This window comes from Capricornis sumatraensis, chromosome 3, assembly GCF_032405125.1.
Source record: "Capricornis sumatraensis isolate serow.1 chromosome 3, serow.2, whole genome shotgun sequence".
Classification (NCBI taxonomy): Eukaryota; Metazoa; Chordata; class Mammalia; order Artiodactyla; family Bovidae; genus Capricornis; species Capricornis sumatraensis.
Window position 1 is genome coordinate 163,436,900 of NC_091071.1, and position 25,599 is coordinate 163,462,498.

General features: G+C 46.5%; 2 protein-coding genes across 4 annotated transcripts in view; both read left to right on the plus strand.

Moving 5' to 3' along the window:
- Positions 1–204: 204 nt before the first annotated feature.
- On the plus strand, positions 205–10,601 carry C3H2orf72 (chromosome 3 C2orf72 homolog). 3 transcript variants are annotated; one of them, XM_068967470.1, is made up of 4 exons: positions 205–808; positions 3,416–3,418; positions 4,490–4,600; positions 7,080–10,601. In XM_068967470.1, the coding sequence occupies exons 1-4, from the start codon at positions 205–207 to the stop codon at positions 7,217–7,219; spliced, it is 858 nt and encodes a 285-aa protein (XP_068823571.1). In that variant the 3' UTR covers positions 7,220–10,601. The 3 variants fall into 3 exon arrangements, 2 of the variants coding, with proteins under 2 accessions (XP_068823571.1, XP_068823570.1); XM_068967469.1 differs by lacking the exon at positions 3,416–3,418; XR_011144647.1 differs by lacking the exons at positions 205–808; positions 3,416–3,418 and adding an exon at positions 6,896–6,931 and having other exon boundaries at positions 4,488–4,600; positions 7,080–7,200.
- Positions 10,602–18,330: 7,729 nt separating this feature from the next.
- PSMD1 (proteasome 26S subunit, non-ATPase 1) overlaps positions 18,331–25,599 on the plus strand; it is an 83,626-nt gene continuing 76,357 nt past the window's right edge. Inside the window, exons 1-4 of the mRNA XM_068966945.1 lie at positions 18,331–18,455; positions 22,607–22,650; positions 23,281–23,354; positions 23,542–23,711. Of these exons, the coding sequence (XP_068823046.1) occupies positions 18,440–18,455; positions 22,607–22,650; positions 23,281–23,354; positions 23,542–23,711 (304 nt within the window). The 5' untranslated portion in view covers positions 18,331–18,439. The remainder of the gene's footprint in view (positions 18,456–22,606; positions 22,651–23,280; positions 23,355–23,541; positions 23,712–25,599) is intronic.

A 25,599-nucleotide genomic window follows, 5' to 3' on the forward strand; every position in this document is an offset into this window, starting at 1 on the left:
GGAGGCGCCACCCTTGGAGCGCTGTATGGGAGAAAGCCCCCTCCCAGTTCCCGGCTGAAGCGGGGCGATCCGGCCCTCGGGCCGGGGGTCGGGCGAGGCGCAGCCCTGGAGGCGTGTCCTCCCGGCCTGGGCGCTGCCGCCCCGAGAGGCGGGCAGCTGGCCCGGCAGGGCCGCAGCGGCCGCAGAGGTCGGGCGGTCGCGAGCATGGAGCGTGAGCTGGAGGCGCTGGCCGCCCGGCCCGAGAGCCCGGGCGAGCCGCCCTTCCAGGCGCTGGTGGAGGCGGCGGGCGGCCGCGGGCAGGTGCTGCTGGTGGGCGAGCTGTGGGAGCGCGAGCAGAGCCGCGCGCTGCTGTGGGACTTCGCCCAAGCGGTGTTTCCGCCCCAGCAAGCCGCGGGCAAGCCGGGCGGCGGGGCCGCCGAGGGCGCGGGGCCCGGGGCGCCGAGGGCACCGAAAAGGCACGCGACCGGGGCGCGCGCCATCCGCTCGCCGCTCGTCTTCGTGCTGTGCCGCGCGTCGTCGCTGGCCGCCCGGGGCCCGCGGCGCCACCTGCGGGAGATGCTGCGGGATGTGCGAGGCCGGCGGCGGGCCGGCGCGGCGCTGGTCGGGGTGCTGGTGGCCGAGGCGGAGCCGGAGGACGCGGCGGCCCCGGAGCTGCGGCTGCTGGAGGCGCTGCTGCGCAGGGTGTTCGGCCGCCAGGCGGGAGGCCCAGTGCAGGCGGCCGCCTACCGCCCTGGCCACCCGGCTTCCAGCCTGGCGGTTCAGGCGGCCGCCTGCAGGGCCCTGCAAGCCGCCGGGCCCTGGCAACCAGGTGAGGGGGCGCGAGGCCCGCGCGGCGTGGGCGGGCAGCGGCTGGACACAGCATTTGGGAGCTCTTTAGGCCAACGCCTCCCTCGCCCCCGCCTCGTGGTACCCCGAGGTAAACTGAGGCCGGGAGCGAGGCGGTGCCTAGCCCTAGACCTCCCAACTAGGGCGGAGCGGGCCCTGGGCAAGGGGCCGAGTCTGTCCCGGGAGGACCCTGAGTGCATGCGAATATAGGGGCTTAGGAAAGCCCAAGGGACAAGCAGAAGGCAGGGGAGGTTGGTAGAGAGAAGGCTGGACGGCGCTGGGCAAAGATCTGGACGTTTCCGGGAGGAGAAGGAGGGCGAGGAGACGGGAAAGCCTTGAGAAGCGCCAGTTTAAAGGTGGGAGGACCACAGGACTGGGACCCGGGGGTTTCTGGTGCTGGGAGCGCGCTGCCAGAGATGCGGAATGCACTACGGATGCGATGGTGAAGCGCCGTGGGGTCAAAGGAACAAGGCAAGGAATAAATGCGGGGCACTTGGAAGATGGGGGGAAAGGATGTGAGGGACTGAGACACAGGCTTTCCCAGTCCTTCTTGACTGTTCACCGCGGTGTCTGCCTCTCTCCCCTCCACACTCCTAAGGAGAGGGGAGGGGGGTGAGAGTCTTTTCCCAGCCCCGGTGACTGCTGCCATCAGCAAAAGGGTGAGAATCTTCTCCATCCTGGTACATGAGGTCTTACAGAAGCTTTCCAGGGCCCCGAGATTAAAATACGGACGCTAAGTACAGCTGGACCTGGCAAAGCTAGGAGATGCCAGAGCGATCTTTGCACTTCTAGCATCCTTCTCTTACTCCTCTCTCCAGCATCTGCGCCCCACAAGCCTTCCAGCCTCTGCCAACCCTTTTTGCTTCAGAGTTTCTTAAGGTAGAGGCTGTATTCTGCCTCCCTGGGCATTCGTGTGTTAACCCAGCAACTGGGTGATGCCAGACTTAACAGGGGTGGGGATGGGTCTCCTTTTCCAGCAAGGAGACCTGGTACCCCTGATGTCACAGGCTTCCCTGCCAACTTGGCCGGCCTAGGTGAAGACCATCTCTTTCAGCTGTAGATCCTGTCCTAACCTCCCCCACCCCTTCCCACATCTATTCTGTTGAGTCTGTGAGAAAGCCAGCAAAATTTGAAACTCAGTGTAGCATCATGAAAGACATGAAGAATGTCCTGAGGTGGATTGTCATTCAGATTGTTGCTGCCAGCACCTTTGCTGACCTGGCCCCATGGGGAAATTTTTCTGTTCCTTAGTGAGTTTGTGCCTAGAAAATGATCTGAGCCCTTAGTTTCTTAGCTATCTACTATTCCCAGGGAACAACTTTTTAATTCACCAGAGCCAAGCTTGCTCTGGCCTCTACTTTTTTTTTTTTATGTTGCAGTTGCATGAAAAGCCTTTTCTTCCATCCTCCTTTTCCTCTCACCATTCAGAAGTGGACTTCCTCCTCCAGAAAGCCTTCCCTGACCCACTCCCCTTTGCAAGTTCACAAATCAAACCCCAGGACCCGCTTCTGCTCTCCAAGCTCTTACCATGGTGGTTTTGTCACTTTCCCATGTGAGTTTCATCACCACTGTATTCCCATTTCCTGACACCCTGCTCAGCACACAGAATCCTTGCCTCCTTTTAAACAGGAACACTTAAAATCTTTTAACAGTTTGCGAGGGAATCATTCTCTATTGCATTAAAGTCAAATATACTTTTATCAAAACGTATTGAACATGAAACCTTTCATTAATGACTGAAGGTCATGGGTGTAATTACAACTCATTGTCCAGAAATACCTTTCAGGCTTTTGCGGTAGGCTATGCCATGGGTTCATGCCGCTAAGGTTTTGCTAGTGATAGCAAAGTTTTCCAGTCTCTTCCCTCACTGTCTGGCGGCTATTCTTAGACTTTTAGGCTACCTGCCTCTTGGTAGTGGTTCTTTACTCAGTGTATACTTAATACAGCTGTCTTTTGGTTGCAAAACTAAGGACCCAATCTTATTAAATTGAGTACAAATTAAGTAAATGGGCCCCACATAAAGAATTATAAATAAAGATTTTCTGTGTTTTGGCTCTCTGGAGTCCTTTTTTAAAACTTTGTTCCAGTTGACCTGATTCCAGATGGTTAGGGATCCCCAGATAACTGAGGTGATACTATAATAAGGAAACTCAAATCAACATGTAATCATTTTGTGTGTGATTATCAAAAAAGATTAATTCTGTTCCTATTAAGAAATAGTTTGATGGCTTTTTCAAGAAGAGTTGAATGGCCATCATTAAAAAATACAAATAATAAATGTTGAAGAGGGTTTGAAGAAATGGGAACCGCTCGCTACATGGTTGGTAGGAATGTAAAGTGGAGCAGCCATGATGGAAAACAGCATGGAGGTTCCTAAAAAAACTAAAAATAAAGTTGCCGCGTGATCCGGCAGTCCCACTCCTGGTCATATATCCAAAGAAAGCCATAATTCAAAAAGGTACATGCACCCCTACGTTCACAGCAGCACCATTCACAATAGCCAGACATGGGAACAACCTGAGTGTCCATTGACAGATGGAGGGACAAAGAAAATGAGATATATATATACATCCAGGCAAAAGTACTGGAGTGGGTTGCCATTGCCTTCTCCGCATACAATGCAATGTTACTCAGCATAACAAAGACTGAAATAATGTCATTATATATATATATATATATATATATATATATACAATGAAATATTACTCAGCCATAACAGAATGAAATAATGTCATATATATATAATGAAATATTACTCAGCCATAACAAAGAACGAAATGACATTATATATATATAATGAAATGTTACTCAGCCATAACAAAGAATGAAATGTCATATATATATATAATGAAATATTACTCAGCCATAACAAAGAATGAAATAATGTCATTTGCAGCAACTTAGAGATTATCTTACTGAGCAAATGAAGTAAGTCAGAAATATCGTATGACATCACTTATATGTGGAATTTTAAATATGACACAAAAGAGCGTATCTATGAAACAAACAGACTCACAGACATATAGAACAGACTTGTGTTTGCCGAGGAGGAGGGGTCATGGGGAAGGGAAGGATTGGGAGTTTGGGATTAGTAGATGCAAAGTGGTATGTATAGGAGGGACAAACAGCCAAGTCCTCCTGTATAGCACTGGGAGCTATATTCAATATCCTTTCATAAACAAAAATGGAAAAGAATATATTTTAAATGTTTGTATGTGTATAAGTGAGTCACTTTGTGGCACAGCAGAAATTAGCACAACATTGTAAATCAACTATACTTCAATACAATTTTACAAACTTGTTTGAACTAAAAAATCAAGGGAGGAGGTTTATGGCTCCTTGAATTTTTTCTTTGGTGCTATATAATTGTAATTAACTTCACATCATTTTTGTTACTGTAGTTTCTCCAATATGGTACCTACATAGGGTTTCTGTGAAAATGAAATGAAGTAATATCAATATATATAAAAACAACTGGGTTTTTAAAGTTAAGTTCGAAAACCCTACCCCCTTTGGCAAATTAGAATCTTTTTTTTTTTTTTTAAGTTAGTTGAAACTAGGGCAGTTGACAGCTGAAACTTTGGTTGCTGAACTGAAAATTCTCTCAGTTGCATCAAGAATCATCTAACCCATGCCCTCTGGGACTTTGTGTTCTTTCTCGCAGAAGGAGCCTGGGACAGACCAGGCCTTCCAGCACTGCTGGCGTGCTTTTCCTGGGGTCCCTGGAGCCGGGGGAAGGACCCAGATACCAGCTCCCGCAGTGGTCCAGCTCAGGGTGAGTGTGTCGCCTTCTTGGCCTCCTGGACCCTGGGGGGTGGGGGGGGCGGGGTTGGGGTCACAGGGGCACACTAGAACCGGAGGGATGGAGTGGACCAACATCCAGGAAGGCGGGGAGTAGCGGGGTGGAGTGGGGTGGGGCCTCTAGCCCCAGGAGTCTCGCCTAAGGAAGGCCGTATGGGCGGGGCCGGAAGGCAGAAGTCAGACTTGCCTGGTGGGGCACCTGGAGCCAAAAGCATTGTTCCCTGCCCTGCCCCACCCCCGCACCCCTGCCTGCCCCGACCAAGGATGCTGGGAGGTTCCCCAGAGCAAGTGACTTTTGAGCTAAGGGTTGGGGGATTTTCTTAGGCGGAAATGGGAAAGCTTTGGAGAGGGAACATGAACCAAGACTTGACAGAATGATGTCAAGCTCAGAAAAGGGACCCCTTCCCAGAGGGTCCGGCGGGTGGGGGTGGTGGTGAGATAGATGCATAAGAGGATGGGTGAGGGCTGAGAACCAAATCAGGGCCCTGGGCCCAGGTCTCTCAGGAATAGGGAGCCACTGGCGACTTCTGAGCAAAGGCACGCAGATTAGGGTGTTAAAGAGGTGGCTGGACTGCAGGAGCAGGGAGAGACCAGAGGCAGAGCCCAGCTAAGAGGGAACTGCACCCTGCTGGGGTGCTGGGATCCCTGCCTCGCAGGCTGTCACCTCCGAGAGGCCCTGAAATTGCCTCCTCTCCCAGGCTCTCTCGCTCATGGTGGCTGCTCCTTCCATCAGCAAGAGAATCTCCCGCCTCCTGTAACATAATGTAATCACAGGAGAGACAACCCATCACCTTTGGCACAAACCGAAATCAATGGCCTGACTATCTCATCATATTCACAGGTCCCACCCGCACACAAAGGAGGGGATTATGCAGGATAAATGCCCCAAGGAGTGGGAAACTTGCTGTCTTAGAATTCTGCCCACACTATCAAAAGCTTAAAAAATACAACCGGAGAAACACAAATATTAAAAATCATTCGTTTAATTCACTCACTCAAAGATAACTATAATTTGGATAGACTACTCTCTCTCCCTAGCTGCCTATTTATAGCACCATGTACTATTTACATTGTAATAAATTCACTTCTATATAATGGATAAATCATCTGCAAAATGCATCACATATTTAAAATATTTAATTACAAAAATGTTGACTTCAGTCTCTGCATCATCATTTTGTATGCATCTGGAAACTAAAGGGAAAAAAGTGAAGGAATCATAAACAACTTTATGTAAATCTTTGATCACTTCCCTCTGTAGCATAGAACAGACTGTTTAGTCTCATGTAGAAGTGAATACATTAAGATGCAAATTGCATGTAGAGACCCATATGTATACATTTATAATGTAGATCATAAATAGTAGATTATACATGCATACATATACTGTTTTAGAGTCTGCTTTCTTCATCAATAACATAGTGTGACTATGCAGTATTCCACAGCAACAATTACATGTCAGCATCTTTCATCTTTTTTCTTTGAGGTAATCGTAGATTCATACACAGTTGGAAGAGACCATGGAAAGAGTTTCTATGTACATCTCGCCCAGTTTCCCCCCATGGTAACTTCTTGCAAAACTATAGGATAATATCAACAACCTGGATATGGACACTGAAGAAATCCACAGGCCTTATTCAGATCTCCCTAATTCTACTTGCGTTTGTGCGTGTGTTTAGTCTTAGGGAATTTTATACATCATTTTTAATGCCTGAATCCCATCATATGACTGACTAAGCGGTAGTTTACTCAGCCAATCCCTTTGTCAGACCTCATATCAATTAGGGTGCTCTCAGCTCCGGGTGAAGAAACCATGATGCAAACTAGTATCAACAGCCAAGGAGTTCATTATCTTGCCTAGAAGACATCTAGAGATGGAATCAGCTTCAGGGCCCATTGACTCAGGGGCCCAGCGACCCCGCTAAGGACCCAGGCTCTTTCCTTCTCTCTGCTGGGCTGTCCGCGCTGTTTCATCTGTAGGCTGGTAGCGAGATGGCCGGAGCCTCCACTGCTGCTGGCGCTATGCTGCTGCTAAGTCGCTTTAGTCATGTTCGACTCTTTGCAACCCCAGGGACTGTAACCTGCCAGGCTCCTCTCTCTGTGGGATTCTCCAGGCTCGAATACTGGAATGGGTTGCCATGCCCTCCTCCAGGGGATCTTCCTGACCCAGGGATTGAGCTCAGTCTCCTGTCTCCTGCCCTGCAGGGAGATTCTTGACAGCTGAGCCACCACCACTGGGAATTCTAATTATTCCTAATTATTTCTTTAGGATAAAATCCTAGAAGTGGAATTGCTGGGTCAAAGGGTATGTACCTTTTTAAGGTTTTTGCTACGCATTTTGTTGGGTTTTTAAAATAGATAGTTCCTGGGGCCGACTTCTTCGCTTTCATTCCCAGCATACCCACTCAGAAACTTTGTCCTCTCACTGGGTGACTCCTTCTCTTGTGTTCCAGGTGACCTCCAAGACTCTGAGGAGGAGCTGGTACTGACGGCCGTATATCCCAACGGAGATTGCGAGGATCCCGGAAAGGGGTCAAAACCCTGTGACAGAATTGCCTCTGCTCCCACTGAGCCCGCCAGAGACTTGAGATGAAGGCTGGACCCCTGGCTGCCCCAGCTCTAACCTGCAGTCTTGGAGCTGGCTCTTCTCACTGAGTCCCCCCTGCCTCCATGTGGACCTTGGGATGCTGGTAACTACAAGGCCCCACCTGCCGGGGGCTGTTGCATTGACATGTTACCAGCCAGGCAGTGAGACTTACGAAGCTAAGTAGGACCTAGGAAAATGTATCCTCTGGGAACCTGCCCCCCACCTTGCATCTGCTCATTCTCTGGTCACAGTGGGGTTATTATTTTTCTCTGTGCCTCGGTTTCTCTATGCCATTGAAACAGACAGCTATGGGCTTTGAGGTCCTGTGGTGCTGTGGCATCCTGTCATTGTTTGCATGAGCATCCGTCATTTTGAGAGCAGCTGGACCAGAAATCATCAGATCTGAGAGAGGAGACCTGGACCTGTCACTCAACCTTTGGGGCTTCTAGTTCTCAAACACGTAGGAGCGCTACCAGCCCAGTGGCTCTCAACCAGGGGCCAGGCTACTCCTCCAGGCAGCATTGGAAATTGTGTTGTGTGTGTGTGTGTGTGTGTGCGTGCGTATTAGGAGAGTCACTGCAACTGTAGGGCACCCCTGGAATTTAGTGGGCACCTCATAATGTACGGGACAATCTCCAATGGTGCAAAATTGTTCCATTAAAAAATGCCAGTTGTGGCAACTTTGAGAAACACTGAGTGAGACTGTCTCCTCCCAGTAATTCTAGGAAGAGTCCCCAGAGCAGAGAGAATTGGGTTTCCTGGGGCTTTGGCTCCCAGAGCAAGCCAGAATAAAGATGCACTGCCATCCTGGGGGCCTCTGGGGCCAGAGCGAAGATGGTCCATGGGCTGCAGGCCCAGAGTAAAAGTAGTTTTGCGCATCTTTCTTCTCCACATTCACATTGACTTTCTGTGCCAAGTTCTTTGAGAATAAAAATGCTGGGAACTGACCATGTCACCAACGGAAGGAAAGTTAGGGGTAGGAATTACAAGAGCATAGGATTTGTTTTGGATCTCAGGTCCGGTCCTAACACAAGATCAAAGCTGATGAAGCCCAGACGTGCCAAGTTCCAGAATCCTTTTTTCTCTGCTTATGAGTTCATCAGAGTCAATGATGTTCCCTTAAAAGCCAGGAAGACCACCTGTGTTTACTCAGAGAGGGAACTCTGTGTTACCTCCCTTGTCCTTCTCACCTGCCCCTGGAGAAATCCAGTCTTTAGAATGGCAGGGAGAGCTCTGATTTTCCCAAGTAGAAAGCACTATCTGTGGGAAGCAGCTAAATGCATTCATTCACGCATGATTCACTCAGCAGACATGCAGTTGTGACTGCTATTTGCCCAGCACTCTACAAGATGCTACATAACTTGTGTTAGCTATTTCAGCTCTTGCTATGATGGCAACCAAACATGGAATGGGAGACCTGCTGCTGCCCAGGAGCTCTTTGATGGTAAGGAGGCCTTTCTGCTCCAGGCCTCCTGTTTATTCTGTCTAACAGGGAGCCTAATCCATGTCGGACTTCCCAGGTGACACTATCGGTAAAGATTCTGCCTCCCAATGCAGAAGAGGCAGGTTCGATCCCTGGGTCAGGAAGATCCCCTGGAGGAGGGCACGGCAACCCACTCCAATATTCTTGCCTGGAAGAAGTCCATGAACAGAGGGGGCTGGCAGGGTACAGTCCAGAGGATCAAAAAGAGTTGGACATGACTGAGTGAGTGAGCGTACACACACAATCCATATCAACGTGAGGGCAGGTAGGATGACAAGGACCCAGCTGACTTCCCCCTACACAAGAATGGATCAATGAACTGCTGCTGGTTGTGTTTTAAAACAAGGGCTCCCATTCCTTTAACCGTGGCCACCTCCTGGGAAGAGAGGAAGCGGGAGAGCAGCCCCTGTCCTCGTCACCCAAGTCTTCAGCCAGGCAAGCTGTTTGCCTGCACCCCCACTGCAAGCTGGATCCAGAGTTGCCCGCAGACCAATTTCTGCATCAGTATTATCTCGACTGGAGGCTAGGACTGCAGAGGGCTCTACGGTATTTAGTGGGGCCCAGAATGGTGTGTCTCAGTTAATCCAGAGGGAGTTCAGACCGGTGCAGTCAGCAGAGATGCTGAGACTGCGGCTGCATTTATTGCTGCGCTTGTGCACCAACAGGAGTGGCTGGTTCCAGTGCTGGTGTTGGAACAGTCTTCGGCAGCCTCATCATTGATTATGCCAGAAACCCTTTTCTGAAGCAGCAACTGTTCTCATATGCTATCCTGGAAATTTTTTTTTTGGCCAAACCATATGGCATGTGGGATCTTAGTTTCCACACCAGGGATTGAACCCACACCCCGTGCACTGCAAGGCAGAGACTTTACCACTGGACTGCCAGGGAAGTCCCTGATGATGGCTTTCTTGAATTTTGTTTGCCATGTAACAGAAATTACTGCTTGAAATGTTGGCATTCATATTAATTATGGATGTAATTCTGTGTATCTTACTGTGACTCTGAAAACTGTAGTACTGGTGTCAGGGAAATGTACATTATTTCCAAAGTCATTTTGTTAATGATGAAAACTTTAAAAAATAAAAAAGGAATTAAATAAAATGGGAAGGCTGGTAATTTTGAAGCTGCTATATATTTCTATTTCTCTGTTAACCTCTTTGTAATAATTTGATTGAAGTTTATTTTATCTGGTGGTGGGGGGCAGGAGCTTTTTGAAGTTAGGAAATTGTCTAAGGCAGAAGTCACAAGACAGCAGCCTCTGCTGTGTTTAAAAATTTTTGTAGGGATTTCCCTGGCAGTCTAGCGGTTAAGAATCTACCTTCTAATGTAGGGGATGTGGGTTCGATCCAAAGTAAGACGGCAACTGAGCCCATGCACTGCAAAAAAGAGTCTGCCACTACTGAGACCCGCAGGTACGTTTGCAAGCCTCTGGTGTGAAGGGTGGTTTGGTGACGTTCAGTCACTTCAGTCATGTCCGACCCTCTGCAACCCCGTGGACCGTAGCCCACCAGGCTCCTCTGTCCATGAGATTTCCCAGGCAAGAATACTGGAGTAGATACCATTTCCTTCTCCAGGAGCTCTTCCAGACCCAGGGATCGAACCCAGGTCTCCTCCATCTCCTGCATTGTAGGTGGATTCTTTACCGCCGAGCCACTGGGAAAGCCCAAAGGGTGGTTTACACATGATTTTTTCATCACCTTCAGTATTTGCTGTGAATAGTTGAAGAGAGAAGGTCTTTCTTTACTGAGATTTGGGTTCTGCCTCCCAAATGTTAAATGGGACTGAGACCCACCTTTGCTTCCTTTAGGCAGGGTCTCCTCCCCTCCCACCCCACAGTTCCTGCTTGGAAACCCTGGCCCGCCTTCTCTGCAATCTTGAGAAATTGCTAAGACAAGCCCCATCCTTTCAGGACGTATGGTTGCTGTCTTCTAGCAGACAGTAGAGTTGGGTACCAGAGGGATGCCCTTGATGGTGAGTCTCTTCACAAGGAGCAAAGGTTGGGGCGGGCCTGTCTGAGGGGGCGATTAGAACAACGGTCCCAGGAGCCATTGGCAAGGGGCCTGTGGTCAGGTCCCACTGTGGACTCTTGGGGGCTAATCTTTCTAATATGGCAGTGGTTGTGCTACTTCTGACTTGAATCAAGAATTCCTAATAGCTAATAAAATCAGACCTCGTTGCTGTCTAATCAAAAACAAAATGCATCTTCCCCTTTATTCTCGTAAGATGTTTCTTGAAGGGACCTTTGGGAGCAGGGCATCTGAGCGAATAGCAGGACATCTGGGATCATCTGGTCTGAAAATCCCCCAGTCCTGGCCAGTGACGTGTCCGCGACCACATTTATTGCGATTGGAAAACCGGCAGCTGGAAAGTATAAGTAAACATTTTAAAAGAGACTGCCCTTTTTTTTTTAAAGATAGCATTTAACGTGGTATTTATTAGGGTGTGTGTCTGCACACGCAAATGTTTAACAAGCCGAGACAGCCTAATGGAGTCTCAGAGAACCCTTTGTACTAGTCACAGTTTCCTCTCAAAGCCTTTGTCTACAAGAGCACTCTGCACAGGGGTCTTTTGGTGATCAAACCACAAGCTTAAGGCAAAGTTGCAAAGGGGCCAGGGGCTGAGGCCCCCAAACCTATGGCCTAAACAAGCCCCTCTCACCCGGGACAGACCACCTAGGACCCCATGTGCCTGGAGAAGGTTGACGGTGGCCACATTAACCTGAAAGCCATCCATGCTGTAGCAAATCCCTGCTGCAGGGCTGTTCCTGTGGTCAGGAGGCTGCACTTTGTCCTATTTGGGAGGCAAACACAGCCCGCACAGTGGAGGAAGCCGCTTATTTCGTACTCGAGGCCTGTATAACCCCCTTGTGACCTGGTTTTGTGTGTAAGTGGCTCAAGGATTGGGGCAGAAGTGGAAGCTGCCCTGGGCAGCCTGCCACATGATTACAGGTGGAAAGTTCAGGGGGAAAGAGGGTATAAGGCAGGAGTGATGCCCAGAATCCCACACGTATCCCTGAAGCCTTTGGTCCCTGGGCCGGAATCCTCCGATTGCCTTCTACCTGGGGCTGCCTAATTGGAGCAGAGGCTTCCCTAGTGGCTCCGTGGTAAAGAATCCGCCTGCATTGCAGGAGACAAGGGGTTGATCGCTGGGTTGGGAGGAGCCCCTGGAGAAGGGCGTAGCTACCCACTCCAGTATTCTTGCCTGGAGATTTCCATGGACAGAGGAGCTGGTGGGCTACAGTCCATGGGGTCGCAAAGAGTCAGACACGACTGACCGACTAACACACACACAATACGGAGCAGAGGCAGAGACCAAGCCATGCTGTGGTTCACAGAGACCTTGGAATTCAACTCCGAGGGACCGTGGGATGTGACTGGCTGGGCACTGAAGCCGCTGTGGGACCAGGGCTTTGACAAGAGCGTGAATCTTGTCTGGCTTCCTCCCTGAGCTGCCCAGTCCCAGCCAGGCCTCCTGCTGCAAGTGCAGACCAGTGCATTTCCGAGACAGAAATTCAGATTTTAAGTCCTAAGTCATGCTTGTGACTGTCCTGCTCTGCATTTCTTTGGAGTAATTAGGTGCTATGCTTAGTCCTTGTGACCAAGCCTTCATAAAGAGTCCTGGTGGCAGAAACCGGGCCTTTATCTTGTCACAGGAGTTCTTTCTCTTCCTCACTGGTTGACAAGGTCTTCTCAGAGCGGGGTGTGGCCTCAGATTGCTACCCCAACCCCAGAAGGCCTCCAGCCTGACCACCCTGACCCTCCCGCGTCCCAGAGGCAGTGCGCTCTCCTGAACTTTTAGCTGCCACGGCGTCACTCCCAGCCCCTTAACCCCAGAGAGAGGTGGGTCTCGTGTTAAGCTTCTGCCCCTGGTCTGGTCTGGCCCTGCCTGTGCCACCACCAAGGAGCAGCCATGACTATGAAGTAAGGCAAGGGGCCTGGCCCGAATTCAAGGGCAGAGGGACTGCGGCCTTTGGGTGAGTCTAGACCAGCTCTTCTCAGAAGAACCTACAGGCACACCTGTCACGTTAGCTTTTCTAGTAGCCATATTGTAAAAAAGATCAAAAGAAACAGGGGAAATCATTTTAATAACATTTTATTTAGCTCAGTATGTCCAAAATAGTATCATTCCAACTGCAAACATTTTTAATACACTTTAATGAGACATTTTGCGTCTTTGAAATCCCAGTGAGAATTTTACACTTCAGATAAGTTTTTATTCAAAATACTTACTCTATATTTAGATGTTATTAAATTTACAGTTGCAAAAAGAGATTTACATCTTCAGATTGTTCCACATACACTTACAAATTGTCCAGTGACTGAACTGGGTCTCTGTTTTTAAATTTCAATGGAAAAAATTGTAATTTAATTTAAAATCAGTTCCTGGGTTGCACTAGCCACATTTCAAGCGGCCACCTGGGGTTAGTAGCCGCGGGATAGAACAGCCAGAGTGCAGGAGACCTCTCCTGAGGGTTCGCTGTGACTCCTCCCACCCCTGGCCACTAGCCCAGAGCTGGCTCATCATCTCAGCCCTTTCATTCTCTCAGTCACCCTTAGCCCCATTCTGGACCCTATACCCCCCACGCCCTCTCCCCATACCCTCCCCCCACCGCACGAGGGGACAGTGGCTTCCAGCATCAGCTCGTCCATGGCAGACTTCCAGTTTCCCAAGATAGGCGTTGCCTTCCTGGACACTGTCCTTCGAGGAAAGAGCCCCTAACGTCCTCGATGGCTTCCAGGGTTCTCTCATGCTTTAGTCCATCCAGGCCAATTCCAGTCCCAGCCGGGCATTTCCCTCCAACGGAGCACCTCCCCCCTGGTGGCCTGAGTCCCCATCTGCATTTCCCGTTTCTGCTCCAGCAATAAGTGCTTTCGGTCAACAAGCATGTGGCCTGCGGTCTGTACGTGAAGCAACCAGTGGCCATGTGACCAGTTTTACTGCCCGCTGTTCTCTGCCCAGCCCTTGATGAGAGCACCTCCTGGCACTAGCCCGGCTGCCACGTAGGTGGACCCACCCCCTATGTTGCAGAACTACTGTGCAACAGGGATCTGATCCCTGGTGTCCTGGAGCCCACAGCGGCCCTTTGCACCTTATCACTCGGCAGCTTAGAAAGCAATCCCTGGCAGTCCAGTGATTAAAGACACATGGCTGGAAAAGAGGGAGAAAGGAGAAAGGCAGAAAGAGAGAGGAAGGGAAGGAGAGAGGGAGAGACACAGAGAAAGAAGGTAGGAGGGAGGGAGAAAGCATGAGGAAGGGAAGGAGAAAGACAGAGACAGGCACACAGGAAGAGAGGCAGAGCCAGGGAAAGGGCACGCACATAGGTAGTCTTCTGAGTATTTGCCTGTGTTTTCTGAGCTCATCACCTCTGTGGAGATCAAGATCACTCCCATGAAAAGTGGGTCTGACATGTACACCGATGTTCATTGCGGCACTGTTTACAATAGCCAGGACATGGAAGCAACCTAGATGTCCATTGGCAGACGAATGGATAAGAAAGCTGTGGTACATATACACAATAGAATATTACTCAGCCATTAAAAAGAATGCATTTGAATCAGTTCTATGAGGTGGATGACACTGGAGCCTATTATGCAGAGTGAAATCAGAAAGAAAAACACCAATACAGTATATTAACGACATATATGGAATTTAGAAAGATGGTAACAATGACCCTCTATGCGAGACAGCAGAAGAGACACAGATGTAAAGAACAGACTTTTGGACTCTGTGGGAGAAGGCGAGGGTGGGATGATTTGAAAGAATAGCATTGAAACATGTATATTACCATATGTGAAATAGATTGTCAGTCCAGGTTCGATGCATGAGACAGGGTGCTCAGGGCTGGTGCACTGGGAAGACCCTGAGAGAAGGGCTGGGAGGGAGGTGGGACAGGGGTTCAGGATGGGGAGCACGTGTACCTCCATGGCTGATTCATGTCAATAAACGGCAAAAAACCACCACAATATTGTAAAGTAATCAGCCTCCAATTAAAATAAATAAATTTTTAAAAAAGAAAAGTGGATCTTCCACCCTCACCTCAGACACCAATACTTGTCTTTGGCAGCCCCAGGGGGTCACTTGAAATGTGGCTAGAGCAACCCAGGAACTGATTTTAAATTAAATTAAAATTTTATTTCATTGAAATTTAAAAACCGACACCCAATTCAGTCATTGGACAACGTTTAAGCATATGTGTCTTAATACCTCTAAGAAGAGGAGCTATCCCTCGAGTTCTGCCCCTGTCCTTGATTGGAGTGGGTGGTGTTCTTTGGTGCTGTTTTAAATCCCCAGCGGGAGAACTAAGATCCCGCATGCCAGGTGACAAGGCCAAAAATAAATAAGTAGATTCAATTCGCTTAAAATATCTGTTGTAAAAATCAATTAATCAATGATTTTTTTAAAAAAGAAAAAGGGCCAGGGCTTCCACTAGAGGGGGCAGGGCTTCCGTCCCTGGTTGGGGAACTAGAATCCCGCACGCCAAATGGAGGCCAGAAAAAAAAACTTTTTTTTTCGAAAAACCCCAAATTTTTAAAAAAGTAGCGGGGGGATGGGGTGGAAAGCAATCAAATCCTGTTCTTCACGGGAGGACCGAGCCCTCCGAAGACCCAGGATTTAACGGCCAGAAGGCTTACGGACTGGGCGGGGGCGGAGGGGAGGGTGGGGCAGCGGATAGAGGATGCTGCTTTGGAGAGCTCGCCCCTTCCCACTTTCTCCGCCTTCTGGGAGGCGCTGCAACCACTAGAGGGCGCTGCGCGGGCCACGGAGATTGTCAGACTACGCTTGGGACTGAATCCTGCTCAAGGTGGGTATGAAAGTGAAAGTGAAAGTCGCTCGGTCGTGTGGGACTCTGCGACCCTATGGACTATACAGTTCATGGAATTCTCCAGGCCAGAATACTGGAATGTGGGTAGCCTTTCCTTTCTCTAGGGCATGTTCCCAAACCAGGGATCGAACCGGGATCTCATGCATTGCAGGTGGATTCTTTACCCACTGAGCTTCAAGGAAGCCGCAAGGTGGGTATATCTGCAAATAAAAATCAGAATCATGGTTTCCTCCCTTCACTCTGACAGAGACCCCAGCCCAGCCCATACGTGTGTGAGACCACAACTGACCTCGTTGGGACTTTGAGATCTTTTGTGTTACCCCGAAATCTGGAGGCAGATTGTTGTTTTATGAGCACTGGGTAAAAATCCTTTCTGTGGTCTTGCTGTGTCCTTTGAAAAGAAATCACTTTAGAATCTTGGAGAGGCAGAGGTTTCTAAGACATAGGTCTGAGTTCTAGCCTTGTGTCATTGGTCTAATAAACATTTATTGATCATCTATTACGTGTGTGACCCTGTGCTAGTTACCATAGGTGACACTGAGATGAATAAGATGTGGCTGTGCCCTTGAGTAGTTCCTTGCCTACTTGGAACTTAGGCAAGGAGATATGATTATAGCTGTGTGGGGTAACGGCTATAAGGGGACACATCGTAGGGTGGTCAAGGAAGGCTTCCTGGAGGAGGTGTGGCTTGACTGGAACTCAGGACAAGTCTGGTTAGCTGGGTATGAGTCGGAGAAGGCCTTGAAGGTAGAAGGGCGGTCAGAGACAAGGTACACGGCTGCACAGCTGCTCAGGATGGCAGGAGTGTGGCCCACAGGGCAGAGGAGTGGGGCATGCAGGTGGGGGGTAAGCACGGTTGGGTTAAAGTCCTGGAGGAGCGCAGAGGAGAGAGTCCCTGTCTTCCTTGTTTTGAGTAGTGCTCCAGGCTGGCTGTGAAGAATGGCCCACAGAGTTGTGAGATGGTGAGCAGGAAGTCAAGGCTGTTGGGAGCTGCTGCAGCCAAGAAAGAAGAGGGGAAATGTATTTTTCTTATAAATAGAAGTTTATACCTTTCCACCCTCTTCATTCATTTCACCCAAGTTATCAACTTTAAAAATTCCAAGGATTTCACAAAAAATTCTGGTTTCCGGCTTTTCTTGGAAAAAAATCATAAGCCCTCATGACAGTAGCCCGCATCTTGGCAGACCACCACAGTAGGAGCAAGCAGCCACTGCTCTCTTTAAATGGGGTGGGCATGCATTCACAGTCGCTCAGTCCAACTCTTTGCGACCCTTTGGACTGTAGCTTGCCAGGCTCCTCTGTCCATGGGAGTTTTGAGGCAAGAATACTGGAGTGGGTTGCCATTTTCCTCCTCCAGGGGATCCTCTTGACCTGTGTTGGATTCTTTACCCACTGAGCCATCAGGAAAGCCTGAAACGGGGCATCATTCTTCATTTTGTCTCACTCACCACTACCCTCTACTGCCCCTCACATCCGAGTATCAGTCTCCATGCACTATCCTGCTGAGCCGATGTTTTCTTACACTAGACGTGCTTGACTCATTTCCACTACCTGTTAGTGTTTATATCTGATTCTTTTAGGACTTTGGGGCACACAAGGGTCTTTATGTGAGTGATCAGTCAGAGCACCTCTGTAAAATAATACTCCCAAACACGCAGCCTGTTTGTTTTTCGTGCACACTTCTGAGGGCAGTGCCTTTTAATCTGAGCTAGATTCTTCAAAAGTGTTTAATAATTACATTTAATATATTTTAACATATAGCTTTAAGAATACTATTTTTTTTTAGTTGATGACACTCAAGTGTGTCATCAATCAAATTTTATTTCCAGTGAGAAACATTGGTTTGTGTAACTAGGTTAAATTGTTTTGAAAAGTCCTCAGAAATAAGCTTTAGTAATCACTAGCCAGTTGAAGAGTAGCATGATAGTGCGAGGCTAGAAGCTTTAAAATGCCACCATTTGTCACTCATGTTTGTCAAGACTTTCTTAGTACTGACTACTGAAGTAAATTGCCTACTAAAGCTGGAATAAAACCGCGGATGTCGATCACAACTGGCATTTCAAATCAGACATACTAAAAAACAGGAACCCGCTGCTATGGAGGGTGAGAGGAACTGGGCAGATGGAAGGCAACAACATTTTTTTTTCTCCTTTGGAAAACTTTTCACTGTGTATCTTTGTATACTTCTGATTTTTAAACCATTTACAACACTCACTGTTCCAAATGTAAATTAGAACTTCCCTTGTTCAACTTTATGATAAACCAATGATTACTTAGGGATTCACTGTGATACGATAATAGAGCACTGATGTGAGGGTTTCTTTTAAAGCTGGGCTCCACTTTTTTAAAAAATTTGAAAATTACTTTTCTTAGAAAACGCTATTTGCGCTACCCAGACCCTCAAAGGCTTGGCTGGGGGGCGCTGCAGGGAGACCGCCCAGGCAGCAGGTGGCGCTGCGAACACCGCGAGCAACCTCCCCTCAACCTCCCTTTTTCAGCAATGGCGGGTGACGGTGGGGGGAGGGGTCCTTTTTCTAGGGGTGGCTATTCTGAAGCCTGACTCCAGGTGCGGACGCGGGTTCCTGTCCCCGCGGGAGCTGTGGCCTCGAGGAGGGTTAGAGGAGAGCATGGAGTTCTCCGTGCACCCCCATCCCGCGCGAGGCGGGGCGGCAGCGGCGGCCCGGGGAGACACAGGCACAGGGGGCAGAATTCGCGCCGGGCGGCAGGCGGCGTCGTGGGCAGCTCCGGGGCGGGCAGGGTCCTGGGTGAGAAGCGAGCCGGCGGCCTGAGGAGGCGACTGACTTGAGCAGGGCACCGGGGGGAGCCAGGAGGCTCGGCGAAGCGAGCGGGCCCTGAGCTGACAGATACACGGCGCGGCCGGGGCGGCGAGCGAGCGGGCGGGCGAGTGCGGGGCGCAGCCATGATCACTTCGGCCGGTGAGTGAGGCCGCCGCCGGCGCCGCCAGGGAGGAGCCGCCACGCCGGCTTTTAGCTGAGTCAGGGCCGGTGACTGGGCACCTCTCGGCGGAGGCGCCGCGCGCCTCGCTGTCCGAAGCCCACCTCCTGGCGGGAGCTGGCCGTGCAGCCCGGCCTCTCCGGGGGGAACCCCGCGACCACCTCCGGCTCGGGGAGGGGAAATCGCGCTGGGTGGACCGGCTCGTCGTCCCTTCCCAGCCACTCCCCCCGACCTGTGCCCGGACCCGAGGGGCTTCCCGGGCCGGTCTCCGACCCCGACGGCTTTTCCTTAATTCCCTCCCTCCCGAGGTTGAGCGTGTGGGCCCGTCCGATCCCAGCCCTTTCTCCCGGGTGGTTAGGGTGGGATGGTCCCCTCTGTGCAGCCGGACGGTAAGGCAGCCCATGCTACACGGTACTTCCGACCTGACCCAGCTCTTGTCTTCTTTGGAGTGAAATCTAAATTAAACGAGGGCTGGGGCAGGTCGTTTCTGAGTTTATTCCAAGGATATTTTAATTAAGGCACCCCGAGAACTTTTCCTGTGTACTGAGAATCAGCCTATGTTTTTGAGGCTGGATGCACGGTCACTCTGCTACCTTGAAGAAGGAACTCCTGGGCGTGCGGGCAGGTTTCCTCCACTTTACCCTTGCGCGCGAGGATTCGTGGAATGACGTTTGCAGTGGTATCAGCTCCGAAGTCACTTTGCAAGTGGAGTTTTTTAAGCCCCTCATTACAGATCGATCTGCACAAAGTTGTCCACAGTCTTGGTGCCTTTTTTTTTTTTTTTTTTTTTTGCCGGCTCACAGACCTTTTTCTCGTCTTGATTTACTCTACACTTGTCTCTCAAGTGTTTTGTTTTAAACAAACTGATGATCAGAAGACAGTGACTTGTACTTTTAAGGAACTTGTGTTTCTAAGGATTGCTTAAATTGGCGGAGACCCTGGAAGGCATAATTTTACACTTGAAGAAATGCCACCGGCACATAGAATTAGACTTTTGTTTTAGTTCAGTATAAGTAAAAGCTTTTCCAGTCAGAATTCTGTAAAGATAAAATTAGCATTAAGTTTCTTACCACTTCTAAATGTAGGACTCATTGTTTTTCAGATTCATCTTCTTAGCCCAAAGTACCTTCATCTCTTGGCTGGGTTGCTTTGAGAGCCCTAAGATTCTGTTTTTCCAACATTACCTCCATATAGTTTATTCTTCTTATTGTAGTCAGAGTATTCTTTCTTAAACTTTAATCACATAATATTCTTCTGCTTAAAATCCTTCAGTGCTCTCTGTTGTGTTTATAATAAAATACAAGTTTAAAGACCTACATGATTTGATTCCTGCTTTGTCTTGTACTACTCTTTTCTTCGGTTTTACATAATCATACTGGCCTTTCTGTTCCTTGAATATGTTAGTTTCTTTCCTACCGGCCCTGTCACATTCTCTTCCCCCTTTCTAAACTCTTCTTTCTCAAGTTTTCCCTTAGCTTCGCAGTCTTGAGTTTCTGATCAAATTTTAGTCTTTCCTGATCATCCTATTTAAACATGCTGGGTCTCTCCCCCTCATCCATCCCCTTCCTTCATTACAGTCCTATAATTACTTTGTTTACTTACCTGACTACTGTCTTTCTGTCTGTGGTAGAATTTTGGGCGGGAAGCCTTTCATAATTCTTAGAACAACTGCCAAGCAGATGGCAGAACTTCAAAAGTGTATCTTGAATGAAGAAATCAGTTAACTAATCAAATCAATTAATCAGTCACTAGAGTATTTGAAGTAGAGGCTAAAAAGAAAACACTTGTAGGAAACTTAATAGAATTTAAACCTGATGATTTTCTGAAGTCCTGCTCTGAGACTCAGTGATGGTAGAATAATTAGTACGTATTTGTTACTCTCATTGGTTACATTTACAGGATTGCTTAATCAGCTTTTGCTCCAAACCTTTGTCACCTGATTTCCTGTTCTTTGGCTGGCTGTGGTTTAGGATCTGTCCCTGGTGCTAAAGAGAAGCTAACAGGTTCCAGTTTGGAGTTGTCAGTTTGTTTGTTCATTTATGGTCTAGGCACTTTCAGGATACTACAGATACAGTGGTGAATAAAAGGTCAGCATGTACTGTTAAGTTTTTCAAGAGTTTTGGCTGTGAAAGGGAGTGGAGAGATAGAGATAGGGGGTTATTAAGAGGGAGATGTGAGAATGAAATTCTTTGAGGCAACTGTTTCAACTTTCAAGCTGTGTCTTCTGGAGCATAGCTTCATGTTTAAGAATAATATGCTATTTTAAATAATGCTGTAAGTTGATACAGCATCTTAGTACTTGCTGACTTCGTATTATGGCACAGGAGATTTTTTAGCATCCTGAAACCTTTCCCATTCCCCAGGTGCACCCATCCCCCATCTAAAGGTGAGTTCTCCTGTTTTTAAGATGGGAAATATTTGTGTATGCACAAATATTTGTGTAGGTATTTGATTTCATTGTGTTCCATGGACAGTGGCAGCATTTCTAAGCCAGGACAACCATGTAACACGTTAGTCATGAGTGAAACCAAACAGGAGAATGTACAAAGATCCGTCACGTCTTTTGGTAAAAGCAGTTCAGGCATACCGTTGACTGTTGATAAGGGAATGGGTAGCATTTTTAGTATTTTGATAAAGCATTCTGCTGTTTACCATCTGTTCCAGATTTAAGGCACTCTTCTCTATCAGCTCTTCATTGATACTAGTTCCAAATCTCCCCCTACCCCCCACATTACATTCTTTAATCTGTTTTCTCTTCATGGTTTCAATTCAGCCTCTCTGCTCTGGATTTGTTATACCAACTTACAGCACCAAGAGGTTCCTTTTATCTGCATTTAAAGTTTTAGAATAGTAATATGCCCTAGCTAGAACCATGGCATAGTTTCCTTTGCCGAATTTTGTGTCTTTTCCCATATGACTCTTTAAAGACTGCTGAAGCTGTTTGGCAAACCTACACTTACCACTTAGAAATGGCTACTTCTGCTAAGGAAAGTTGCCTTGACACTTTTTGTATCAGCTTACAGGTTCAATTCACTGTTGCAGAATGATTTTAAAGACCTACATGGAAAACATATCTGAGAAATAGTTTAGTTTCCTTTAGGTTCAAGGACAGTAATTTCCCACTTTTTTTTTTTTTTCCCCTTAATAATCCCTTTGATATGTGACTGTATTTCAGGATGTATTTTTGGGAGACAACAGTTATTTCCTCTACTCTCCACTGTTGGTGCCAACACCTCAGGCTCACATGAGGATTGCTTTGCTTCAGTAACTCATGTCAGAACAAGTGAGATTGCACATCATTTAGCAAAACCTTCTAGGTTACTTGTGATACAACAGAGGTGCCTTAATATAAGCATCTTGAAATAGTCATTATTTTACTCCGTTGAGTTGACAACTAAATATTCCTGCTTCTGTAAATAATTTTATGACTTGGTTTATTTTGTGTGAATAATTTTATTCTACGATTGTGTAGGGAAGTTCCTCATTTTGGTCAGTCAGTTAGGCCAGTGATTCTCAAACTATAATGAATATCAGTATTGCAGGGAAGGCTTGTGGCCCCATTACTGGACCCCATCCCCACAATTTTTGATGGACTAGATCTGTAATGGGGCCAAGAATTTTTATTTTTAACAAGTTCCCAGGTAATGCTTGTACCAATTGATCCAGGAGCCATACTTTGAAAACTGTTGAATTAGGCACATAATGTGGTATATGTGGTATCGTGAGAGTTTGATAACATAGTTAAGTCTTGAACTTTGAAATAGAAACTTTTTGGTTTTAAAGAAAAATAATCATTCCTATAATGAAGTCACCCCTCAAAAAATACTTATTTTCCAACTGTAATATATTTTTCATTAAGCATTAGTTTATCTCAGCATATACAGTCCATAATCACAATAGATAGCCTCCCTGGTGGCTTAGTTGGTAAAGAATCTGCCTGCAATGCAGGAGACCCCAGTTCGATCCTTGGGTTTGGAAGATCCCCTGGAGAAGGAAATGGCAACCCACTTCAGTATTTTTTCTGGGGAAATCCCATGGATAGAGGAGCCTGGCGGGCTACAGTCTATCAGGTCACAAGAGTCGGACACAACTGAGCAACTAAATTAATCACAGTCTACCTTTTGTCTTATAGCTGGAATTATTTCTCTTTTGGATGAAGAAGAACCGCAGCTTAAGGTATGAGTTGAAGAAAATTAACTGGGCTTAATATTTGTGCTTTGGAACTGTTTGACTATATTGATATTTGTGTATATTCCATCATTTAAAATAGCCATCGTACCCAGTCTATAAGCAGTCATTGAAATCTAGACCCAGAGACAGTGCTTTGGCAACAGCAGTTGGTTTTCCCTAGAGTTTAGCAAAGCTGAGGCAAATAAATCTCAGTATGGTACCTGGAAACCACCCCCCCTCCAATTTTCTGTAGCAATAGAAATCACATATTTTAAAACGTTTTTCATATGACAGAAATTCAAAGTATACTTTAGTTGGCTCTAGGCACCTGAATTCATTTATATCCAAACCAGCAACCTACAGTCAATCTTACACCTACTGTCAAAGAAGAAAAATGTTCAGTATGATAAGGAATGACATTATATGGCTAGTCTCATGTTCTGTGATTGAAAACAGAAAGGAAGTATGTAAGCCCAAGAGAAAATGTAAGTTAGTTGGTGAACTTTTATATTTGTCATAGATTAAAACTTTTAGTAAATATGACTTAGAATTTGGCCATTGATTTGTTTGCTTTTTTTTAAGGAAATATAATGATAAGCCTGTCTCAAAATCGAATTTTGGTTTTATCTTCTACAGGAATTTGCACTACACAAATTGAATGCAGTTGTCAATGACTTCTGGGCAGAAATTTCTGAGTCTGTAGACAAAATGTAAGAATTTGTTTCTATTAATTGGAATAAAGTAGATCAACCTTAATTATCCATGGATGTGGGTCTTGTGATTTATTAATTCATTTAGAAATTTGCTGACACTAAATTGTGACTTGAGTATATAGATTTGGAATTTTTAAAGAGAACCACAGTTTGAACTAGGCCTATACTTCCTAATTTCTTTCAGAGAAGTTTTGTATGAAGATGAAGGTTTCCGGAGTCGGCAGTTTGCGGCCTTAGTGGCATCTAAAGTATTTTATCACCTGGGGGCTTTTGAGGAGTCTCTGAATTATGCACTTGGAGCAGGTGACCTCTTCAATGTCAATGATAACTCTGAATATGTGGAAACTATTATAGGTAATTATCTTCCATCTAGTAAGGCTTTATCTTGTTGGCCTCTTTCTTGCTCTCCTACATACAGCATTTTTCCCCCCTGAATTACTCTTTGATGTTCGCACGTTTCATTTTAATGAAAGTTCATAATCTTTCTACAATAATCTTATGCATACTGAGTTTTTAGATCTGCCTTAGAATTCTATGCCATTGTTTTTTATTGTAATAAACAGTAACATCAGTAACAGAAATTATTAATGAAAGCACTCACCTCACAAAATATTTTAAGAGTGAATCTAAGAAATTATTCAGAAACAGCTGACTTAAGGCAAAGTTAGTTATCTCAGTGGTTATGGTCATCTCTTTTCCAGTGAGCATATGCTTATATAAAAATACTAAATCAGGTTATTGTGAATAACAGAAATTAAATGATAGCAATTTATGGAACTGTTTCTAGCACAGGAAAACATCATTCAGTATTTCCATTGTGCTAGGCACTGTCCTGATCATTCTTCATTTCGTGGTTTATTCCACAGCTTCCCTGTGAAGGGGGAGCTCACCCTGTTGTATAGATAAGAAAACTTGGGTTTCAAGATGATAAAGACACATGGTTATTAAATAGGAGGGTCAGAATTTAAAACCTAGGCTTAATCACTACAAAATCCATATTGTTTCTACTAGTAACCGTTGTCTTATTTGTTTCTGTATTTTTGAAGTGAGAGGGTAGCACACAGGCAAGCCTCTGGGTTCTCCATTTTGCGAGTTGAATCAGCTCTGTAAGATTTTGTTCAGAGCTTTTGTAGCTTTAAAAATGTTAGAAAACACTTGCTCTAATAGATGAAAGAAGAGATTGTGTACCCTTCAGACATGTCTATGAATATTCAAGCTTTAGGTCATAATTACAGATAGCCCAAGAGTGTTTTCTGGAAATGTATATAGTATAGATAGTTTTTTGAATTCCTGATTGAGAGGAGATCTGCATTATTCCCCTGAACTCTTAAAGGGAGAAATTTGGTATTCTCTTTCAGAAATTGGGAAATGCTGCACTAGGGAGTCCAAATGGGTACTTTCCAAATGTCCCTGAAGTTTGTAGTAAGATTTTGTGTTCACATTTAAAAATTTTTTGCCATGATGGTGAGAGGATGTTTCAAGCTTTATTGTTGTTGGGGATTTATTAAATTGGAGTTTTCATCTGTGAATCCTGTGGGAAGAACAGATTATTTTAAAGAATAGACCATATCATTTGAAACCAGAGCACTTCCCCTGCATTGTTAGGAATGAGGAGTTAAATACTTTTATCTTTTTTTCTTTTATTTGAAGGATTTATTGTGATGAGTGTTGATAATTTTATCCATCAGTGATCTGCAGGTGCTTGCAATGTTACCATTTTACAAATGATGATTTTAATCAGGACAGTTGATCCATGAGATGGCAGATTCCTTCCTGTATATCATCTCAGTCTTTAGCTTGTAAGAGGTGATTGTTGACTGGTAGACCAGTTCTGTTTGCTTTTCTTTAATTAGAAATGGAGTTCACCCTTCTAGTTTGCTTGGGACTATTAGAATGAAAATTTTTTTTTTTCATAATGTCAGTGAGATCTGTGAAAAGATACATAAAATAGAATTTAGGAACACCTTTCTAGGACCTTAAATGAATGTCACAAGCAGTACACTCAGAAAACTCAAAGGCTAAAAATTTTCTCCCAATTGTAATAAGATTTTAGCTAGAAATGAGGCTACAGTTAGTATATCCCTGATAAGTGAGAGCATGAGTCTCATTTGAAACTTAGAAGGTAACACTTTTCTTTCTCCATTATTAAATCTGAGATTCCTCTCTGGTGAGACAGGGGTAATGTTTCCTCGCAACTACATTTGGTTCAAAAAGCTCCTGTTGGGGCTTGGTGAAGATTTTC